Source organism: Canis lupus, chromosome 29 (genome assembly GCF_048164855.1).
Source record: "Canis lupus baileyi chromosome 29, mCanLup2.hap1, whole genome shotgun sequence".
NCBI lineage: Eukaryota > Metazoa > Chordata > Mammalia > Carnivora > Canidae > Canis > Canis lupus.
In genome coordinates, this window is record NC_132866.1 from 31,647,003 (window position 1) to 31,665,228 (window position 18,226).

Genomic DNA, 18,226 nt, shown 5'->3' on the forward strand with positions numbered 1-18,226 from the left:
GGAAGGCAAGAAGGTCCTAGAATGTAGTGGATAAGAGTATGGGCACTGGATCCTTGAACTGATTCTTGAATCCCAGCTCTACTACTTTTTAACTATTAGGACATGAGAAAGCTACTCGACTGCTCTATGCCTTGGGTTCTTCGAGTTTCTTCTTCTTGAGGTGGAGCTGACTGACAGTAGCACCTACCTTATTGGGTTGTTGTAAGGATTGAGTGAAATAACACATGTAAAGTACTCAGATGAGCACTTGCTAATAAGTGCCAATAAATGTTTGGATTTTGTTTCTCTAGAAGCCATCTGGGCTACCCACCAAGATGGGTTGCAAAAAACCACATTTGGGATCTGATTATCTCCTTGGCTTCCTATCAATATAAAATCACTTCCTCCCCTTATTTATGGCCAACTGATTATTAACAAAGTTGCCAAGACCAGTCAGTGGGGAAAGAATCATTTTTAAACAAATTGTGCCAGGATAACTATATCCACATGCAAAAATGTGAGAGTGGACCCATGTCCTGCCATAGAAAAAAAAACTCACCAAAAATAGATCCTAGATGTAAATGTAAGAGCTAAAACTATAACATTCTTAAAAGACAACAAGGACATAAATCTCTACAACCTTGCATTAGACAGGAGTGTCTTACATATAGCACCAAAAGCACGAGCAACAATAGAGAAAATAGATAAAGTGGGATTCACAATGTCAAAACGTTGGTGCTGCAGGTGACACCACCAAGAAAGTAAGAAGATAACCTACAGAATGGGAGAAAATTTTTTGTAAATTGTATACCTAATAAGAGGCTTCTATCAGAGCATTTAAAGAACTCTTCCAACCTAATAATAAAAAAGACAAAAAAGAAAAAGACAAATAACCTATCTAAAAAATAGGCAAAGAAGTCATAGAGGCTTTTATCTAAAGGAGGTATAAAAAGGGGGGCACCACCTCAGTGTTTGAGGGTCTGCCTTTAGCTCAGATCATGATCCCAACGTCCTGGGATGGAGTCCTGCATCGGGCTCCCTGCAGGGAGTCTGCTTTTCCCTCTGCCTGTGTCTCTGCCTCTCCCTTTGTGTCTCTCATGAAAATTAAATGAAATCTTAAAAAAAAAAAAAAAGATGCTCCACATCATTAACCATCATAAATGCAAATCAAAACCATAATTATATACCACTGCATGTCTTAGGATAGCGATATTCAAAGATAGACAATAACAAGTGTCAGTGAGGACGTGGAGAAACTGGAGCCCTCTTACACTGCTGGTAGGAATGGAAAAGAGTGCAAATGGAATGGAAAACTTTGGAAAAACAGTTTGGCAGTTCCTCAAACTTAAACAGAGAGCTACCATATGACCCAGCAATTCCACCACTCAGTATATTCCCAAGAGAAATGCACATTTACACAAAAACATGTTCATGAATGTCCTTAGCATCATGATTCATAATAGCCCCCAAAGTGAAAACAACCCAAATGTCCCCCACCAGATGGATAAACAATATGCAGTATATTTATATAACAGAATATTATTTGGCCACACAAGTTAATGAAGTACTAACATGCTACATGTTTGAACCTTGAAATTAGTACACTATATGAAAGAAGTCACTACACGTTATGTGATTCCATTTCTAATGTGATGCCAAGAATGGGAAAATCTTAGTGATAGAAAGTAGATTAGTAGTTGACTAGGTTGGGGAAGTGGTAGGTGAGAGGTGACAGAGCTCCTTTTGGGGGCAATGAAAGTGTTCTAAAATTAAATTGTGGTGATGCTTGCACACTCTTCAAATACACTAAACCCACCAAGTTCTACACTACACGGAGAGGAATTTAATGGTATCTGAATTAGATCTCAATAAAGGTATTAAAAAAAAAAAGAAAAAAACTCCTTCCCAGATAATAAACCTGGCCAGAGTGGACAGCTCCCTCCTCATTCACCTCTGTACTTCTTCCAGGTGGATTATGTGGTCCCTGTGGAGGATGGAGATGAGAACTACATTCACCCCACAGAAGGCAGTTCGCTCCCGGCAGAAAAAGGCAAGAGTTTGTAGTTTTAAGCACTTGAAATGTTTAGTGGTTGAGGGGGGTGTCTGAGATTATCTGGTAGCAAGCAGCAAGGGGTGCACAATGCATGGGGCCCAGGCCTCTATCCTCCATGGTGGCGGCATCTGCCTCCCTGGGTGGAGCAGAGCATCTGCGAGAGACCCATCTCTGTCACACCCCTCTGCCTCCATCCACTTTGGTGCTTTAATCCTCCCAGCTCAAATTAGGAAAACATCTAGGTTCTTAGTTAACTGACTGTCCTCACTTAGAATGGATTTCTCATAGAACTCAATCCTTGCAGAGCCACAGGCCACAGTGTTGGCCTCAAAAGTATTGCACCAGAGCAATGTCCACGGAGGACAGAAGAAATGAGAAAGCGAAATCCTCTCTGTGTCCTGACTCTTGAAATGTAGTGCTATCTAGGTGATGGGAACTGCTTTGGTTGTAAACCCTTCATGGAATAACACGTGTGAAGACAAATTCTCTTTAAAAGACAGTGCCATCTACCCTCAGGCCAGGAGTGCAGCATAACATGTTCACTGTGGACCTAGTTGCTGCGGAGGATAGGATCCTGTAGAAACGATGCCTACTCATCTAACAAACTCAACTCTCAAGTTGTCATAATCAGTTTTTACTCTACCCTTCTGTAGCAACCCTCTACTGGCCTCTCTGAACATCACCAACAGCTTCAAGACCCATTTGAATTCCTGAGCCACTCAGCACCACGAAACCAGAAATTGCTCCCCACCCCCAAACCCCATAAAATCCAAGAGAAATCGTCTGTGTTGCATGTGGCAGGGGAGGTGCGAATTTGTTCCCTTCACTATTGGTTTGATACACTTCTCTCAATGAAGAAAACAAAACTCTCTCATCAACTAGACCACCAGTTTGGCAAATGAAATTCCAAGCCAGAGTTCATTTTAACAAAATCCCGATAATAAAATAATTTGATTATCCCTTTTATCATTAGTATATTTATTCTGAAGAAGTTTCTTCAGGCTTCTTTCATGGCTTATATATTTAACAGGTGGGTTTCCCATTCTTTACAAATTCCCTGATCTGCCCCACTATTTCCACAATGCATTTTTCCATTAAGTGTGAATCTCCCACAATAGACCGTATCTATGATTGTTATATGTATGTATATATTTGTGTGTTTAAGCTCCCATGGTGAATAGATCCACCAAGCCAAGTAACTCCTCAAAGCCAGCCTCTCCTCCAGGGACAGCTTCAGGTAAAGTATATGCATGATTTGGTGTTTCGGGTTTTTGTGTGTGAAGTGATTGTTTGGGGGTTTGGTTTTCCAGTCTATTCCAAATAAGATAAACAACTCAGATCAAATATTAAGAAATAGTCACTTGTTTTTCCAAATTTCTTAATATATTGTGACAGAAGGCCTTGTCCTCATCTTCATGCATTGTCTGGTGGCACTTGTGTCAAAGGGACCCTGCCCCATGCTTTCAGGCCTCTGTTAGACAAGTCCTGGCTTTCCTCCAACCTCATTGGGCATTTCACTGGCTTCTCCTCCTCCCCTGCACTGACTGAGGGTGTTTGCACTGTTGGGTCCTCAGCCCTCTACTCTTCTTCCAGAAGTGTGGTGGCTAAGACCTTGAGTTTGGACGAGATGGAGCCGGATTGGAATCCTAGTGCTCCCAGTTGCCGGCTATACCATTTTGGGTCTGTCCTTTGGATCTCCACTCCTCAGATTTTTTCCTCTGCAAATGGAGATAAGAGTCCCTGACCTGTGACAGGAGAATTCTGGAATTGTGCATGGGAAAGCTTCAATGCAGTACATGGCACAGCAGGTGCTCAAGAAAGAATATCTTTCATGTCTTTGAGGTTCATCTATTCTTCTGGTTTCACCTCTCTTGTCTAAGCCAATAACTCTCTGGTGTCTAACTTTGACCTGATTTCTCTTCTGAACAACTTGACATTCTCACAGCCTCAAGCTCAATGCATTCATCACCTCCCTACCCATAGGGCAGGCCTATTCCTCTGTGCCTGTCAGCCCACAGGCCACATGTCCAAGGACCTGTGTTCTTTCCAGAGCCTGCTATGTCTTTTTCCTGAGTTTGCTCTTCCATTTTAGTTGACACCACTGTAGTCTAGGCTTCCTTTACATTGTCACTTCACATGTCCTATGTCCCATCTTCAAGAGTGCACTAGCCAATCTCTACCCTTGCCTGTAGGCTTTCTCTTCAGTCATTAAGATGAATTTCTGAGTGCCTCCAAATGTTGCCAGTTTTATTCCATTTCAAAGTTAGTTTTTGCCATGTCACCTGTACCCAAACCATGAACACCCAGTGGTTCCTAGTTGTCTGCTGTACAGATTGGCAGCCCCAAGGCCAAGGCCTGTGATGCTGAGTGGCACCCACACCCCACCCTGTTCCAGCACAGAAGCACAGGAGCCTCCTCTCCAGCCTTCCCTTCTTTTTCACAGCTCCACCCATATCTATCACACACACACACACACACACACACACACACTCCCTTCCCTCCCAGCACTGAAGGCTGAACACAGATACTAGGAGACTGAGCTCTGCTTCTAGGGATGTGCTTTTTGAAGGAAAATGAAAGGAGGTTATTTTTTTTTATAGACCACAGACTCATTTCTTGAGCAATTGTTCACCTTCTTCACAAATTCTTGTCTTATTTATTCTCTCTCTCATAACCCACAGGCTCTTTATGTGTAGGGAGAAGAGATCAGAGCCACCATATCCAGCTCATCTTAACTTCTAGGAACAAATGTCAATGCAGCAACCTAAAATGTCATGGCAAGGTCACTTTGGTCCCAGATGAAGTGGTGACACCTGACTCCTGATAACTTGGAAGAAGGGTTATTACCAGAATAGAAAACCTTTCCCTAAAATGTAAATGAAGGCCTAGGACCTCCTTTACAATGACAATTTAATCATCTCTGGTGTCTGCATCTTAAAATGTTCTTCTTACTTTGCAAAGACCTCTTCCTAAAACACACCCGGTACTCCAAACAGCCTGTACCTTTTGGCCTTTGTTTATGTTCTCACTTTTATGATACCAAATCCTACCTAAGGCCCAGCCTGAGGTCTCTCCACTAGGAAACCTGTGGTTTCTGCAGCCCACAGAGAGCTCTCCTTTGCTTTAAGTCTCATCCCATCTACACTCAGCCCATTCCTATTCTCTAATTACGCTGGGTCTCAGTCTAACCTCCTTAAGTACCCCGGTGGCACAGCGGTTTAGCGCCGCCTGCAACCCAGGATGTGATCCTGGAGACCCTGGATCAAGTCCCACATCAGGCTCTCTGCATGGAGCCTGCTTCGCCCTCTGCCTGTGTCTCTGCCTCTCTCTCTCTCTCTCTGTGTGTCTCTATGAAAAAATAAATTAAAAATCTTAAAAAAAAAAGTACATTACAAGCTCCTTAAAGATATTGCCTTACATCTCACATGTTCAGGAGGCCTTTCCTGACCTCACAAAGAAGGTAGATCCCTTTGGTATCCCCTATAGTGCCCTGCCCTGCCCCTTTATCTCTAATCTCCCCAGAGATCTCTGCCTATAGAAAAGAAAGTTGTCTTTTCTATAAGATCCTCAGCTCCATGTCTTGCTCATAGATGTGCTTCCAGGGGTTATACAGGACCTGAATCAGAATAGGTGCTGATATGGTGGTTTAGTCATTTGGTTGAGAGTGAATGTGTCCCCCAGTACTGGCCGTATTTGAAGAACTACATGGTGCCATCATCGGGGCATTAACCCGTTGAATTTATTATTCGTTAACTTTACGTTAATCTAGTATCACTATATTTTAATACTAGAGGCATCAGAAGAAACCAAATCTGAACAAAAAAATAATTTCCTGGTTATATGGTTGTTGGATATGCAAGAGAAGAAGTACAGGAGGAGGAAGGAAGTGAGATAATTTGGGAGGGACAAACCTGAACAGTTAGAATGATTTTCTGAATATGCAAACAGTCTTCAGAGATGGTTTTTACAAAAGGAATAACCAGACTACTTGCCTGTGTCTTTCCATAACCCTCCACTAGCCTTTAAAGACTTCAGGCAGTGCTAGATAGGCATCATGAAAGTGCTAAGGCTTCAGATCTGCATTTCTGTCAGAGCAGCACACCACAACACTGGTCTCTGATTAATGGATGTTGCTTTTGGCTCTTTGATGGCTCATAAAGCGCTTGCCAAGGATTACACAGAGGATTAGGTGCAGTGGCAGTCTCTGCTTCTGCTCCATGTTCCACATGGAGAAGCGCTGTTTCAGGACCACACAGACTCCAAGGCCAAAGGATTATGATCTTGGCTCTGACGCACACTAGGTGCCAGACTTCAAACAAGCTGATCAATCTCTGTTTCTTAGTCTCCTCCTCTGAAGAAGGAAATGGCACATGTGCCTAAGTCGTGCGGCGGGGGAAGGGGCAGGGCAGGTTAAGTTGAGTAAACATATATGAATCCCACTCCTAAACTGATAGCTCTGTTTGCCAGTTTTTGGAATCCTTTGTTTCGCATGCCTTGATTCATGACCAGTCTGGAGGAGTGCCCTGGACCCATCCCAGGAGACAGTGGTTTCTTCCTTTCCGCATAGAGTTTTAATGTAACTGAGGGTATCTTGACCTCTGCACAGCTGGCATTTGGGGCTAGATAATTCTTTGTTGTCCTGGCTGTCCGGTGTACTGTGAGATGTTTAGCAGCATCCTTGGCTGTCTCTGCCCACTAAGTACCAATACCATCCCCTCCCCAGTAGTGCTAAACAGAGATGTGTCCAGACATTGCCAAAGGTAACCCACCCTCCCCACGGAGGGGGCGGGTACCAAATACTCCTAGTTGAGAAGCACTGGTTTAATTTTTTTTTTTTTTTTTTTTTTTATTCATGATAGGCACACAGTGAGAGAGAGAGAGGCAGAGACACAGGCAGAGGGAGAAGCAGGCTCCATGCACTGGGAGCCTGATGTGGGATTCGATCCCGGATCTCCAGGATCGCGCCCTGGGCCAAAGGCAGGCGCCAAACCGCTGCGCCACCCAGGGATCCCAGAAGCACTGGTTTAAACAAACAGAAAGACTGAAGTGTTTTAGTGATTTATCTCTAAATGTGATTTGGAAGAAAGTTGTGGAGACCCTAATTTATTTGTAGATTTTGTCAGAAGTGGGTAGACAGGGCATGCATTTCTGAACTTCCTCTAAGTCGGTAGCATTTAAAAAGTGTTCTCTCTCCTCATTTCCTAAAATGGGTGGGTGGGTGGGGGGAGTTTGGGAATTTACAGTTCCCTGCCAATATGCAAGTTGAATTTTACCTATAAGCCAAATTGTTCTGAAGCTATTAAATTAGATCTCTTTACTTGGCAGCACTCATGCAGGGCCTGAGAGTAAGGGACACTCCAGCTGGTGGACAAGCCCCACTAATAATAATAGGTTTTCTAGAACATCTAGAAGAGAGTAAAATCCTAAGGGCTTACTATTCCAGCATTGAGACTGTTACGGGTAAGGAAACTTGCCACCATTGCATGCAAGAGTGAAGAGAGGATGATGCAGTAGAAGGAAAAACTACGAGTAGGTCATTTTCCCAGTTGAGAAACTTTGGTAAGCACCAGCTGTGCAAATATTAACATCATTTTTTGCTCAATACAATGAAAACAAAGCTGATTTTTCTCTTTTATTATACTTTTAGACACATCTCCGTTTATCAAATTCCCAGTTTCTTCTTTGGAGTGTCACAGCCAAGAATTTGGCTTTGCCAGAAAGCAAGAACCCCGGTCACAGAAGGGACCAGGTTGTCCTACCCCAGCTATGCCCCTGGGTCTGACTTCAGGCCCAGAGCAGCAGAGAAGGTGACTGGCCTATGAAATAAGAAAGTCAATTTTCATCTTCCCGTGGGCATTCACAAAAACACCGCTCTGTTTCACTAATCTTTCCCACATAAGGTAGAAAGAGCAAGTGAATCTGAGCTGCCAAATTGCAGCCCAGAGTAATATTAATAGGCATTGGTTGGAGAGGAACATGTCCACTGGCTTTAAACTCAGCTAGCCTCGCTGTTCAACTCCAGCCCTGCCACTTAACCTCTCTGAGCCTCTGTTTGCTCCACATGATGTTATGGGAGGCTTAGAGACGGCACATTTAAAGTACCCGGCATAGTGCCCAGCACCCAGAGACACTGTGGTGGTTGATAACAAGATGCTAAAACAAAAATAGCAATAATCACATTTACTAATGTGAGTAATGAGATCCTAATGAATTATAACATACACATCATAAAACTCAACTCATTTTACATTTATAATGTGGCATTTTTATAAATCATTACATCTACGAGCTTTTCCACCATCACAACAATCCAGTTTTAGAAAATTTCCATGCCCACCCCAACTCCAAAAGATCCTTTATGCCTATTTTTGGTGAATGTTCTTCCCACTGCCAGCCCCAGGTAACCACGGATCTGCTTCCTGTTGCTATAGATATGCCTTTTCTGGACATCTCATATAGATGGAGTCATATAGTATAAAGCCTTCCCCGTCTGACTCTCTTCACTTTAGCATAATGTTTTTAACCTCATATACTTTCAGTTCCTTTCCAGCAATATTAGTTTTTATTTGGCTGATTCTTTACAATTTCAAAGTTCTCCCATTGCCTTACAACAATAACTCTGAGTTAGGTAAGGTAGCTGGTTGTGTCCCCATTTCACAGTGGGGGACACTGGAGCACCAGTGGCCACCCAGTCAGTTTGTAAAGGAACACCTAGCCGGTTTGGTGGCCAAGAAATAGCTAGAACCCTGTCTTCCTGATGAGACACCATCGGTTTTCTACCAGAACTCATACTACCACCACAGAGAAAAGCGGCATGCTTCTCCCTCTCTTATTGCAGAAGTGATTTATGAGGAAGGAAGCGGGAAGGAACATGTTGGCAGACTGTTTGAAGATATGAAGGGAAGGGAAGCTTAGTAGAGAAACTAGGCAGTAAATATGACAACAACAATGTACTCAAGCCAAAGGAGCCCTTGGCAGTGAGAAAGAGGGAAAACCCCTGGGAGGAAATTCTGACTTAGGCCTTCTTTCTACTTCTTCATTTTTCAGACAAGGTTTTTTTTTTCCCCTTCCCTGAAATATTCCATCAAAATCTATGAGTAGCCAAGGATATTTTAATAGGGTTAATCAGGTGTTAAGAATTTGAAGAACAGCATCCATTTGGTACCCTAGCCAATGAAACACAGTTGGATTCATAGTCCAGATGACATTTCAGTTTATTGTCACATGAAATATTAAAAATTCCAAATGTAGTCTCTTTTTCTATATGTTTTCAAAAGTCACATCAAGGTCGGGTAGCACCTTAGTGAGAATCACATAGAGCGGCCATTTCCTTATGGAGTGCTAGAGAGTCAACACTATGCACTCTTGACTGTTCTTTTCATTTATAAGCATTCATGGAAATTAGCCCTGTGTGAGAACCATATGTAGAAGAGGAGTGGATGGGCACTGAGTGAAAGCCTGAAGGCCTCTCTCTAGTAAAATACATGAGAATGAGTTTTATGACCTCTATTTGTAATAGTTCTTGAAGCTCTTGTGTTTTGGATGGGCGGTTCTGTCAGATGAGGTGGCATGGTGTGTGCATGTCCTCACAGTATAAGTTCTGGGGGGACAGAGGCCTAGTTCTGCTTCTCTACCTCTTTGACAACCCCTAACACAGTGTTGTTCACATACCAGGTTCTCAATAATTCTTAGTAAATGACTATTTCCTCAGTGCTCAGCTATATGTGCTTTATCTTGCAAACTAAAATAATGCATCCTGAGGACACGTCCAACCTATATTTACAGAGTATCCTCTGTAGGTCCAATAGGAGTTGTAGACTTAGAAATGTAGTAGGTTCTTAATAAAATATTATATTCGGTTCAATATATTCAGTAACGAGCCATAGTGTCCAGGAAGGTGAGCATCAGCATGAGAGGAGGCAGGCAGGAGACACTGAGAGAAGCAGGCTTAGCATCTGGCTCTCCCCCTCCAGGCCTGCTCTGTCTGGTGGTGAAGCTCTGCCTATCTCTCGGTTCTTCCCTTGTGACTGTCTGCTTTCTGTCTTAGGTAGCCAGAGGGGAAATGAGATACAGTGGACAAGGTGCTCTGGGTCTCTTCTGTGGCTTTGGAAGATGCAATTTGGGCAGTAGCTTGTCATTGGTCTCAATCTTTCTATCAGTGCAATGGGCAAAGGCCCTGAGAATTCAGAGGTGAATGAACAGCCTCTGGATGTGAGGTTACTATGTGTACAGTAACCTATGTGTATAGTCTGTGTGATCATGAAAAGCAATGCCTATAGGCATGTAGCAGGAGTGGTGGGTCTGTGTCTCTCCATCCTTAGGCACCACTGATGTGCACAGCTGTGCAGTGTATATAGATGCACATGTGTGTTCTTGGCTCTTTCCTGTAGGAATCTTGTGGGCCTTTCACTGAACCTGCAGAATCAGGGGACTCTGCACTTGCCCCATGGGAGAAAAGAGAAAGTTGTTTAGAAATGTCAAGATGGGGGATCCCTGGGTGGTGCAGTGGTTTGGCGCCTGCCTTTGGCCCAGGGCGTGATCCTGGAGACCCAGGATCGAATCCCACATCGGGCTCCCGGTGCATGGAGCCTGCTTCTCCCTCTGCCTGTGTCTCTGCCTCTCTCTCTCTCTCTCTCTGTGACTATCATAAATAAATAAAAAATTAAAAAAAAAAAAAAGAAATGTCAAGATGGAGTCCCTAATTCACATTCTGGTTCCAAGCTTATAAATTGACATCATATATATATGATGACGTCATATATATATGACATCATATATATATATATATATCACCTTTGTCTACAGATTTTCCCCAATAGCATCCATATAACCACCTATTCATGCTTAACTGAAAGAAACCCAAAAATGTGCCGGTATTTCTTTTTTTTTTTTTTTTTAATTTTTTTATTTATTTATGATAGTCACAGAGAGAGAGAGAGAGGCAGAGACATAGGCAGAGGGAGAAGCAGGCTCCATGCACCAGGAGCCCGATGTGGGATTTGATCCCGGGTCTCCAGGATCGCGCCCTGGGCCAAAGGCAGGCGCCAAACCACTGCGCCACCCAGGGATCCCATGTGCCGGTATTTCTGAGCCTATCAGGAAGGCCAGCCTCACTGTCACTATAAGCCTCAGATTCAGGAGTTGGAGACTGACCTGTGTGTATGTTTGTGCAGGTCGTAACAGTGGAGCCTGGGATGCTAAGTCATCTTCTCCTGCTGCACCATCCCCACTGCCCAGGGCTGGGTGAGTACCTGCTGTGCAGGACAGCTCTGTGAGATGTGAGTGGATGGTCTCCACCACTGTTGTGGGCGGGCCTACCTGGAATCCACAAAGGGGTCCAGCCTGCAAATCTGGGGGGAAGTGGGTGCTTTTCTGCTATTTCCATCCAGAAGGGCATACCTGCCCAAGCACAGATATAGGTGTACCTCACATTACAATAGGTGTGTTCCTAAAAGATGTAGAAATGAAATCCCGCTGCCCTGTTCTTCTCTACCCCTATGGCATGCTTCAAGTCGGACTAGGGGTCCCCTGCTGAAATTAAGACTAACAGTCTTTCCTTTCCTAAATTTTTAGTTAAATTGACTTGTGTTCTGTAAGACAGAAGCTCCAGCATCTGAATAGTTTTGAGACCCATAAGCAAGTTTCATCTTTACTTTCGACTCCTCCACTTCTCTTTCAAGTAGTTAGTGAGCTATAAACAAACACATACATACCCAACAGCATACACTGGGTTGTTCAATCAAGGCCACACTGCTGAGATTCCTTTCAAAGGTGATACAAGAGAGTCATTCTTTCTTATTGGATTTAAAAGAGCTTTGTAAACTGTTAGGAGATATAATATGTTAATATCACAAAGGGACCCCATAATTTTATATTGTTTCAATAGGTTAGTTTAAAAGTATGCTTAAATATGTGCAAAGCTGGCCTGCATGATTATAAACTTAATTCTACTTAAAGACATTATTTAAAAAAAAAAGACATTATTTTTTATTTTTTAAGATTTATTCATTTATTTGAGAGAGAGAGAGAGAGCACATGCGGGAGATAGGGGGGTATAGAGGGGCAGGGGAAGAGAAAATCTTGAGCAGACTCCATACTGAGCTTGGAGCCCAACACAGGGCTTAATCTCATCACTCTGAGATCACCACCTAAACCAAGAGTCAGACCTAGAGTCAGGAAGCTTAATCTCCTGAGCCACCCAGGCACCCCAAAGCAAAGACATTCTTAAATTCAAGGGTTTAACCAAAACTTCTCGCTTGGCTCAGCTTTATCGTTTTGGGTAAGTTACTTAAACTCTCTGAGCCACAGTTTCCCAATCTCTAAAATGTAACAATAATAGCCATTTTTAGAGGTCACTGTGAGGTTTAAATAACATATGAAAAGCCTTAACCCAGTGCCAGGCACTTAAGAATTGTTAGTGTTCTTCCCCCAATCTTCCAGCTCTCAGCCAAAAACAAAGTGAGAGAGAGAAAAGGTGAGAGTGTCTTTAAAATAAACACAGAAGAGAAGCATACACCCTTACAGTATGAGATTACAGTCTCTACCAAAACAAACCAGAACATTAGCTCAAAAAGCCCCTTCAGGACCAGAGATCACAAAGGTTTTCACATTTATGTTGGTCTTAGATTTCTCTGTTCGGGATGAAATCCTAGGCAGATGTCAAGTAGAAAATGTCACTAGAGGCAGGGCAGCAGTTGGCAGGGGAGGTGCCTGCGGTAGCCTCACCCGCCAGGCTGTCCGCCTATCTCCACCCGAGGCCCTGGGCTATAGCCCGAGGGTGCTGTTGGAGGATGGGAGGGCTCTGCATACATGCCTTGAAAATACTGATGCTAGTCCTCATTTTATAGATGAGGAAACTAAAGCTCCAACCAGCCTTACAGGCAAGAGAAAGAGGCCTGATGTCACAGAGTAATCAGCAGCAGAACTGGAACGAGAATTGTTTTCCTGACTCCCTGACAACTGGCGCTCCTATTTATCCCCAATTAACTCTTTGCCATCTGTCCATGGACCCTATCTGAAGCTAGGAGGATCACAGCTAAATCCTGTTTCCATCCCCCTTGGCCTTCAAGGACAGTCTTTCAACACACTCATACCATGTTTATTATTCTAGTTTAGATTTGAAAGTAAAATGATAAGTAGTCAGCTCTACTTTATCTTTGTTATGTTTTAACAAAGCCCAATCTTTTTATCCCTCAGGAAAAAACCAGTTACACCACTGAAGACAGTAAGTTAATTTTGCATTTAAATGTGTTTCATATCTCCTGCAATGCTTATTCTTGTTCTCTTATTTAAAATTGACAATGAAAAAAAAAAATAAAATTGACAATGCTTCCAGATAAGGTGAACGCAGCAATCTTAGCAACTGAAATTGCTGCCCAGACTACCCAAGAGAAATTCAGTGTTCTTGGTTAGCCAGGGAAGATGCTGCGTGGGAGGAGCTCATCCTCACTTGACCCAGGGTGGCTTCACTGAGTGTGAGCGGCAGATCCAAGGTGGAAGCCAGGCTCCCTGCCTCCCCTGACATCTGTCTTCCCCACAGGGAGCCCCTGTGTCTGCTTTCCATCTGCTGGTCTGGGAGCTAATGGTGTATCAGGCACACATTGGCCTGACTAACCTCAGATTCTGGCCAGAATTTTCGGGGAACCTGGGCCAGCCCACTATTTGAGGAAGCCCACCTGGACCTAGTACCTGCTCTGTAACCTGACATTTACAGTCATTTAGCAAACACTGAGGTGGAGCCCTAAGACCAAAGCCAGGTGACACTTTCCCACTATGCAAGACCTACTGGCCAGCAGCTACTGGGGACCACAGTATCCATCAACCCTGTTGACAGAGCCAGGAAGTCCCTAGTCCATTGTCACTTATTGGAAAGGTTGGTCTGGGAACTGTGTGTTTTTTATTGTTGTGATTGAAAGAATAGCTATGATCAAAGAAATGTTCTCCCTAAATATTTATTTTAATTATATCTCTTTAACATTTATTTCCACATTCTACTGTATTGAATATCCTTGCCTTTTTTTTTTTTTAAATAGACTCCAGTTGCCTCTACACAGAATGCCTCAAGCATTTGTGAAGGTAAACTATATTATTCTGAAGGCTGAATATATCCTCTTACAGTTATTTTAATTAAGGATTTGTACATAAGTGTATTTCTAAATTGCTTTCACTGTTTATAAGGCAATAACAAAATGGCCTTCACTTTGCAATGAGTAGTAAGGACCTGAGCTTTCAGTCCAGTGTCTTTGGGGCAAGGCTATAGTTTATATGCCCCAAACCTGCCTGTTTGTAGACATATGACTTGCTAGAAACAGTACCATCACTTCACATAGATATGAGGCCTTATTCAGAGCTATTCACATTTCTTAGAACTAATAGCTTAGTTCAGGTAATGAAATTTTTAAAAATCTGCTTATTTGAAAAAGTTCTTATGCTGTTTTCAAAATTTTTTTTCTGAATTCAAATGTCTGTTTTAGTACATCTCCAAATGTTTTCCTTCATCTTATCATATCCTAAAAACCTAATATATATTCTTTTAATTCGAATTTTCCCATTTGAAAATTACTCATATTTGAAAAATACCAGAGAAAAAAAAAGAGAAAGAAGTAAGAATGATCCATAATCTCAACACTTAAAGCACTATACGGAAGTTAAAGTCCTGAACTCATCTAATTCACAACTGAAGCTACCCAATGTTAAAGCTGAGTGAGTGTTCTCACCATTTCCTGAGTTAACATGGGCACATATACATAAAATGTCCTGGTTTCTCTGGTGATGGTTGGTGGACATTTTCTGAATGTGTTCTACAACTTGCCTGTCTGCTTTAATTGCTCCACTGGGGATTTTTTACATCTATTTCCCACATCTTTTCTCCTCCAGGTTATTTCAGAGATATCATTGCCTTTCTGGTGTCATGCTTTTGTCCGCTTGTCCTTTGATGCTTTTGTCTTGCTGTCCTTCCATTCCTTACAGTTTTCCATGCTTGTTGAACAGTGAGCTCAAATAATAGTGGAGCCTTAGGGTAAGCCTCTGCAGGAAATAAGCTCAACCTCGTGCAGATTCCATTGGCTTCAGGGGACTTTGAAATCCAGCAGAGAAAGAGCTTGTGAATGCCCCCACGCAGCTTGGGTGTCCACACTGCCAAAGGGCTCCTAGTGCAAGAGCTTGGCATTTCATCTGTTTTGTGACTTGTTTTAAGAACAGAGGCAACCATCATCCAAACCCAATGTGGGTAAGCAGCCTCTTCTTACCTAGGAAGGAAGCCTCCAAGATGCAGAGGCAAAGCGAGATGGTCAAAGCTCAGCAGCTGTAGGAATCAAGTGTATTTACTATTTCTGCCTTCTGAAATTGTTTTTTTTTTTTTTTTTTTTTTTTTTTTGCCTTCTGAAATTGTAAGCTGTAAAGTCATGAACAAAACATCTCACACAGCTGTTCAAAGAAACTTGCCACAGACTTAAAACATTCTTAAGGGATTCAAGGCTTCTGAATTTTGCTGCAATACAAGAAACTCCAAAGTCTATCTTACCATTTATTTGAATCTTTGAGTTTGCACTACTTTTATTCCTTTTGAGTTCCTGTAATGGAAAACCAAGAGTTCACCTTTCTTCCATGTGGGACACATACCCATAGACATATCCAGATTTGACAAACCCCAAACCAAATTTGAGGTAGAATTAGCATGAAAGTGATTTATAATCAGATTATCAGTGGTTCAGCAGTAAAGTTCACTGCGTTCAATATAAATTTCTTACATTTCAGGTTATACCCATTTCCCTATATACTGATTATAACTCCACCCTTTCGTCTTCCACTCAGAAAAACAAATGAAACGCAAGTGAGATTAACATTATTATAAGGATGACCTTGAATTTGTTCAATTAACTTTTTTAAAAGAGTAGATTATTTGCAAACTCTGATATGTACCTCTTATCAGTAAAAATTACTTATACCACCTCTTATGACTAATGAAGATACTCCAGGGTGTTATAACATTTGTGTAGGGGATACCGGTGTGGTTCAAACTTGTTCGTTTCAGGTTGCCACCTGTACTCACACGCTTAAAGGTCCACCCCACAGGCTCAGTCCCCACGTATATTGCCACAGAATGGTAAGATGTGCCTGTAACGCCTCTGGGGAGGAGTCCTGGTCCTAATAGTACAAACACATCACCAGACCGCCAGATGCAGAAACAGATAGTGTCCCGGTGAAAGACATATTCATGGGAAGACATCAAACCAAATCCTGGTCTCCTCAGTTGGTGTTGCTGGGTTTGGACATGGAGATAGACATTTCATTTTAGCCTAATACGAGAATTTTCTTAATGCAGAAAAACCTATACCTGCTGAACGCCACCGAACATCTAGTCACAGACAAGAAAATATGCAATCATCAATGTTTCCTCCTACCCAGAAGTAAGAAACCTTTCTTTTAAAAATAAGTTTCCTGACACTTTTATTGTTAGACTACATAGTGACACTGGTTTATAGTGCTTGGTATAAAAATCTGACATTTCATTGCATTGCAATTAAATTTTTTAATTTTAATTTTATTTTATTTACATTCAATTAATATATAGTGTATTACTATTTCAGAGGTAGAGTTCAGTGATTCATCAGTTGTATATAATACCCAGTGCTCATTAAATTTTAAAAGGTGTTGAGCAGGTGAAAACTTTAAAAGAACTGCTGGGAATCACAAAGACCTAATATTTGGGTTAAGTATTGGTCTCAACGAAAATCTAACACTTTAATCAAGTCTCTTCCTTTTTAAAAACTGAAGGGGACAGTGTTACTTAAGTTGAAGACTTTGGTGCCTTTCCTATCTTTAGATATGTTTTATTGGTCATTTGTGTTAATTCCTTTGTGGTGGCTCTGCTCAGAGTATCTTCACTGCAAGTAAAATGTTGAACTTACTCATCTTGTGCTTTGCCCTTTAATTAATATGAAAATTCTTCCTTTCAGACAAATCCATCACAAACCCATACCTCTGCCAAGTAAGTACAATGAAGTCGCGAAAAGCATATTCAGATAGTGGGTAAGGCTGGATATTCCTCTCTGAGCAACATTTCCAGCTGGAGGATGTTAGTTCCTCTCTTGTTTGTTTCCTTTCCTGTTAAGTGGAGCCAAGAGTATTTATTTCATAGAGCTATTTTCAAAAGTAAATAAATTTGGGGTGATTTTTACTTTCTATTTTTTAAATATTGATTGAATATTTTACTGATCATATTGGTCATCTTTTACACTTAATTTTTAAATAAAAACAGTACAACTTTTTTCAAAATAAGGAGATTAAGTACCTGGTATAGTGCTTTGAATATAGAAGGTCTTCAGTAAATGATAGCTATTTAAATTAAATCTAAAATGCATTTTGATGCTCATAAAATATATCCCTAAAAGCTACCCCCAAAAGATTTGGGGGGCACTGGATGGGTCAGTCAGTTACACGTCTGCCTTTGGCTTAGGTCATAATCTCAGGGTCCTGGGATTAAGCCCCACATCAGGCTCAGCAGGGCATCTGCTTTTCCCTCTCCTCTGCCCCCTCCTCACTGCTCATGCTCTCTCTTTCCCTCAAAAAACAAAAAACAAAACAAAAACAAAACAAAAAAAAACCTAAAAAAAAAAAGATTTGACAAATACTCTGGATAATTTTCCCAAAGCAAATAGTACCTCACCCTAAAAATATATGAAGTCAGTCTTGTAGAACATAACTGCCCAAACTTTGATTTGCCTTCTACTCAATGGAGGAAAAATGAAAAACAAAACAAAACAAAACCCTACCTTGCATGGGTCATTAGGAAAATATTCCAAAATAAGCAGGATGTGGTACATTTAAATAAAGAGAGTAATTGTTATAAATAAACAATTTATGTGCACTTATCTTAAACATTAATCAGATTTTTAGGTTTCAATTAGATTTTTAAATTTATCTTCAACAAATGAAACTTGAAGAGCACCTAAATGGCTCAGTTGGTTTAGCATCCAGCTCTTGATTTCAGCTCAGGTCATGATCTCAGGGTCCTGATATTAAGTCCTATGCTGGGCTCCATGCTCAGTAGAGAGTTTGCTTGAGGGTTCTCTCTCCCCCACTCTCTCTGTCCCTCCCCTGACTCATGCTCTTCTAAATAAATAAATAAATAAATCTTTATTTTATTTTTTGTAAGATTTTATTTATTTATTTGAGAGAGAGAGAAAAAGATAG

General features: G+C 41.6%; 2 protein-coding genes across 4 annotated transcripts in view; one reads left to right on the forward strand and one right to left on the reverse strand.

The window, feature by feature from the left end:
• Nucleotides 1–18,226, forward strand: part of BLNK (B cell linker) — a 77,641-nt gene that overhangs the window by 48,210 nt on the left and 11,205 nt on the right. For both annotated transcript variants that reach the window (XM_072805885.1, XM_072805886.1), the window contains 7 exons: nt 1,948–2,029; nt 3,198–3,269; nt 11,206–11,275; nt 13,229–13,256; nt 14,065–14,107; nt 16,356–16,440; nt 16,990–17,021. In XM_072805885.1, the coding sequence (XP_072661986.1) occupies nt 1,948–2,029; nt 3,198–3,269; nt 11,206–11,275; nt 13,229–13,256; nt 14,065–14,107; nt 16,356–16,440; nt 16,990–17,021 (412 nt within the window). The remainder of the gene's footprint in view (nt 1–1,947; nt 2,030–3,197; nt 3,270–11,205; nt 11,276–13,228; nt 13,257–14,064; nt 14,108–16,355; nt 16,441–16,989; nt 17,022–18,226) is intronic.
• Nucleotides 1–18,226, reverse strand: part of ZNF518A (zinc finger protein 518A) — a 108,979-nt gene that overhangs the window by 29,404 nt on the left and 61,349 nt on the right. The gene's annotated exons all lie outside the window — the stretch shown is intronic.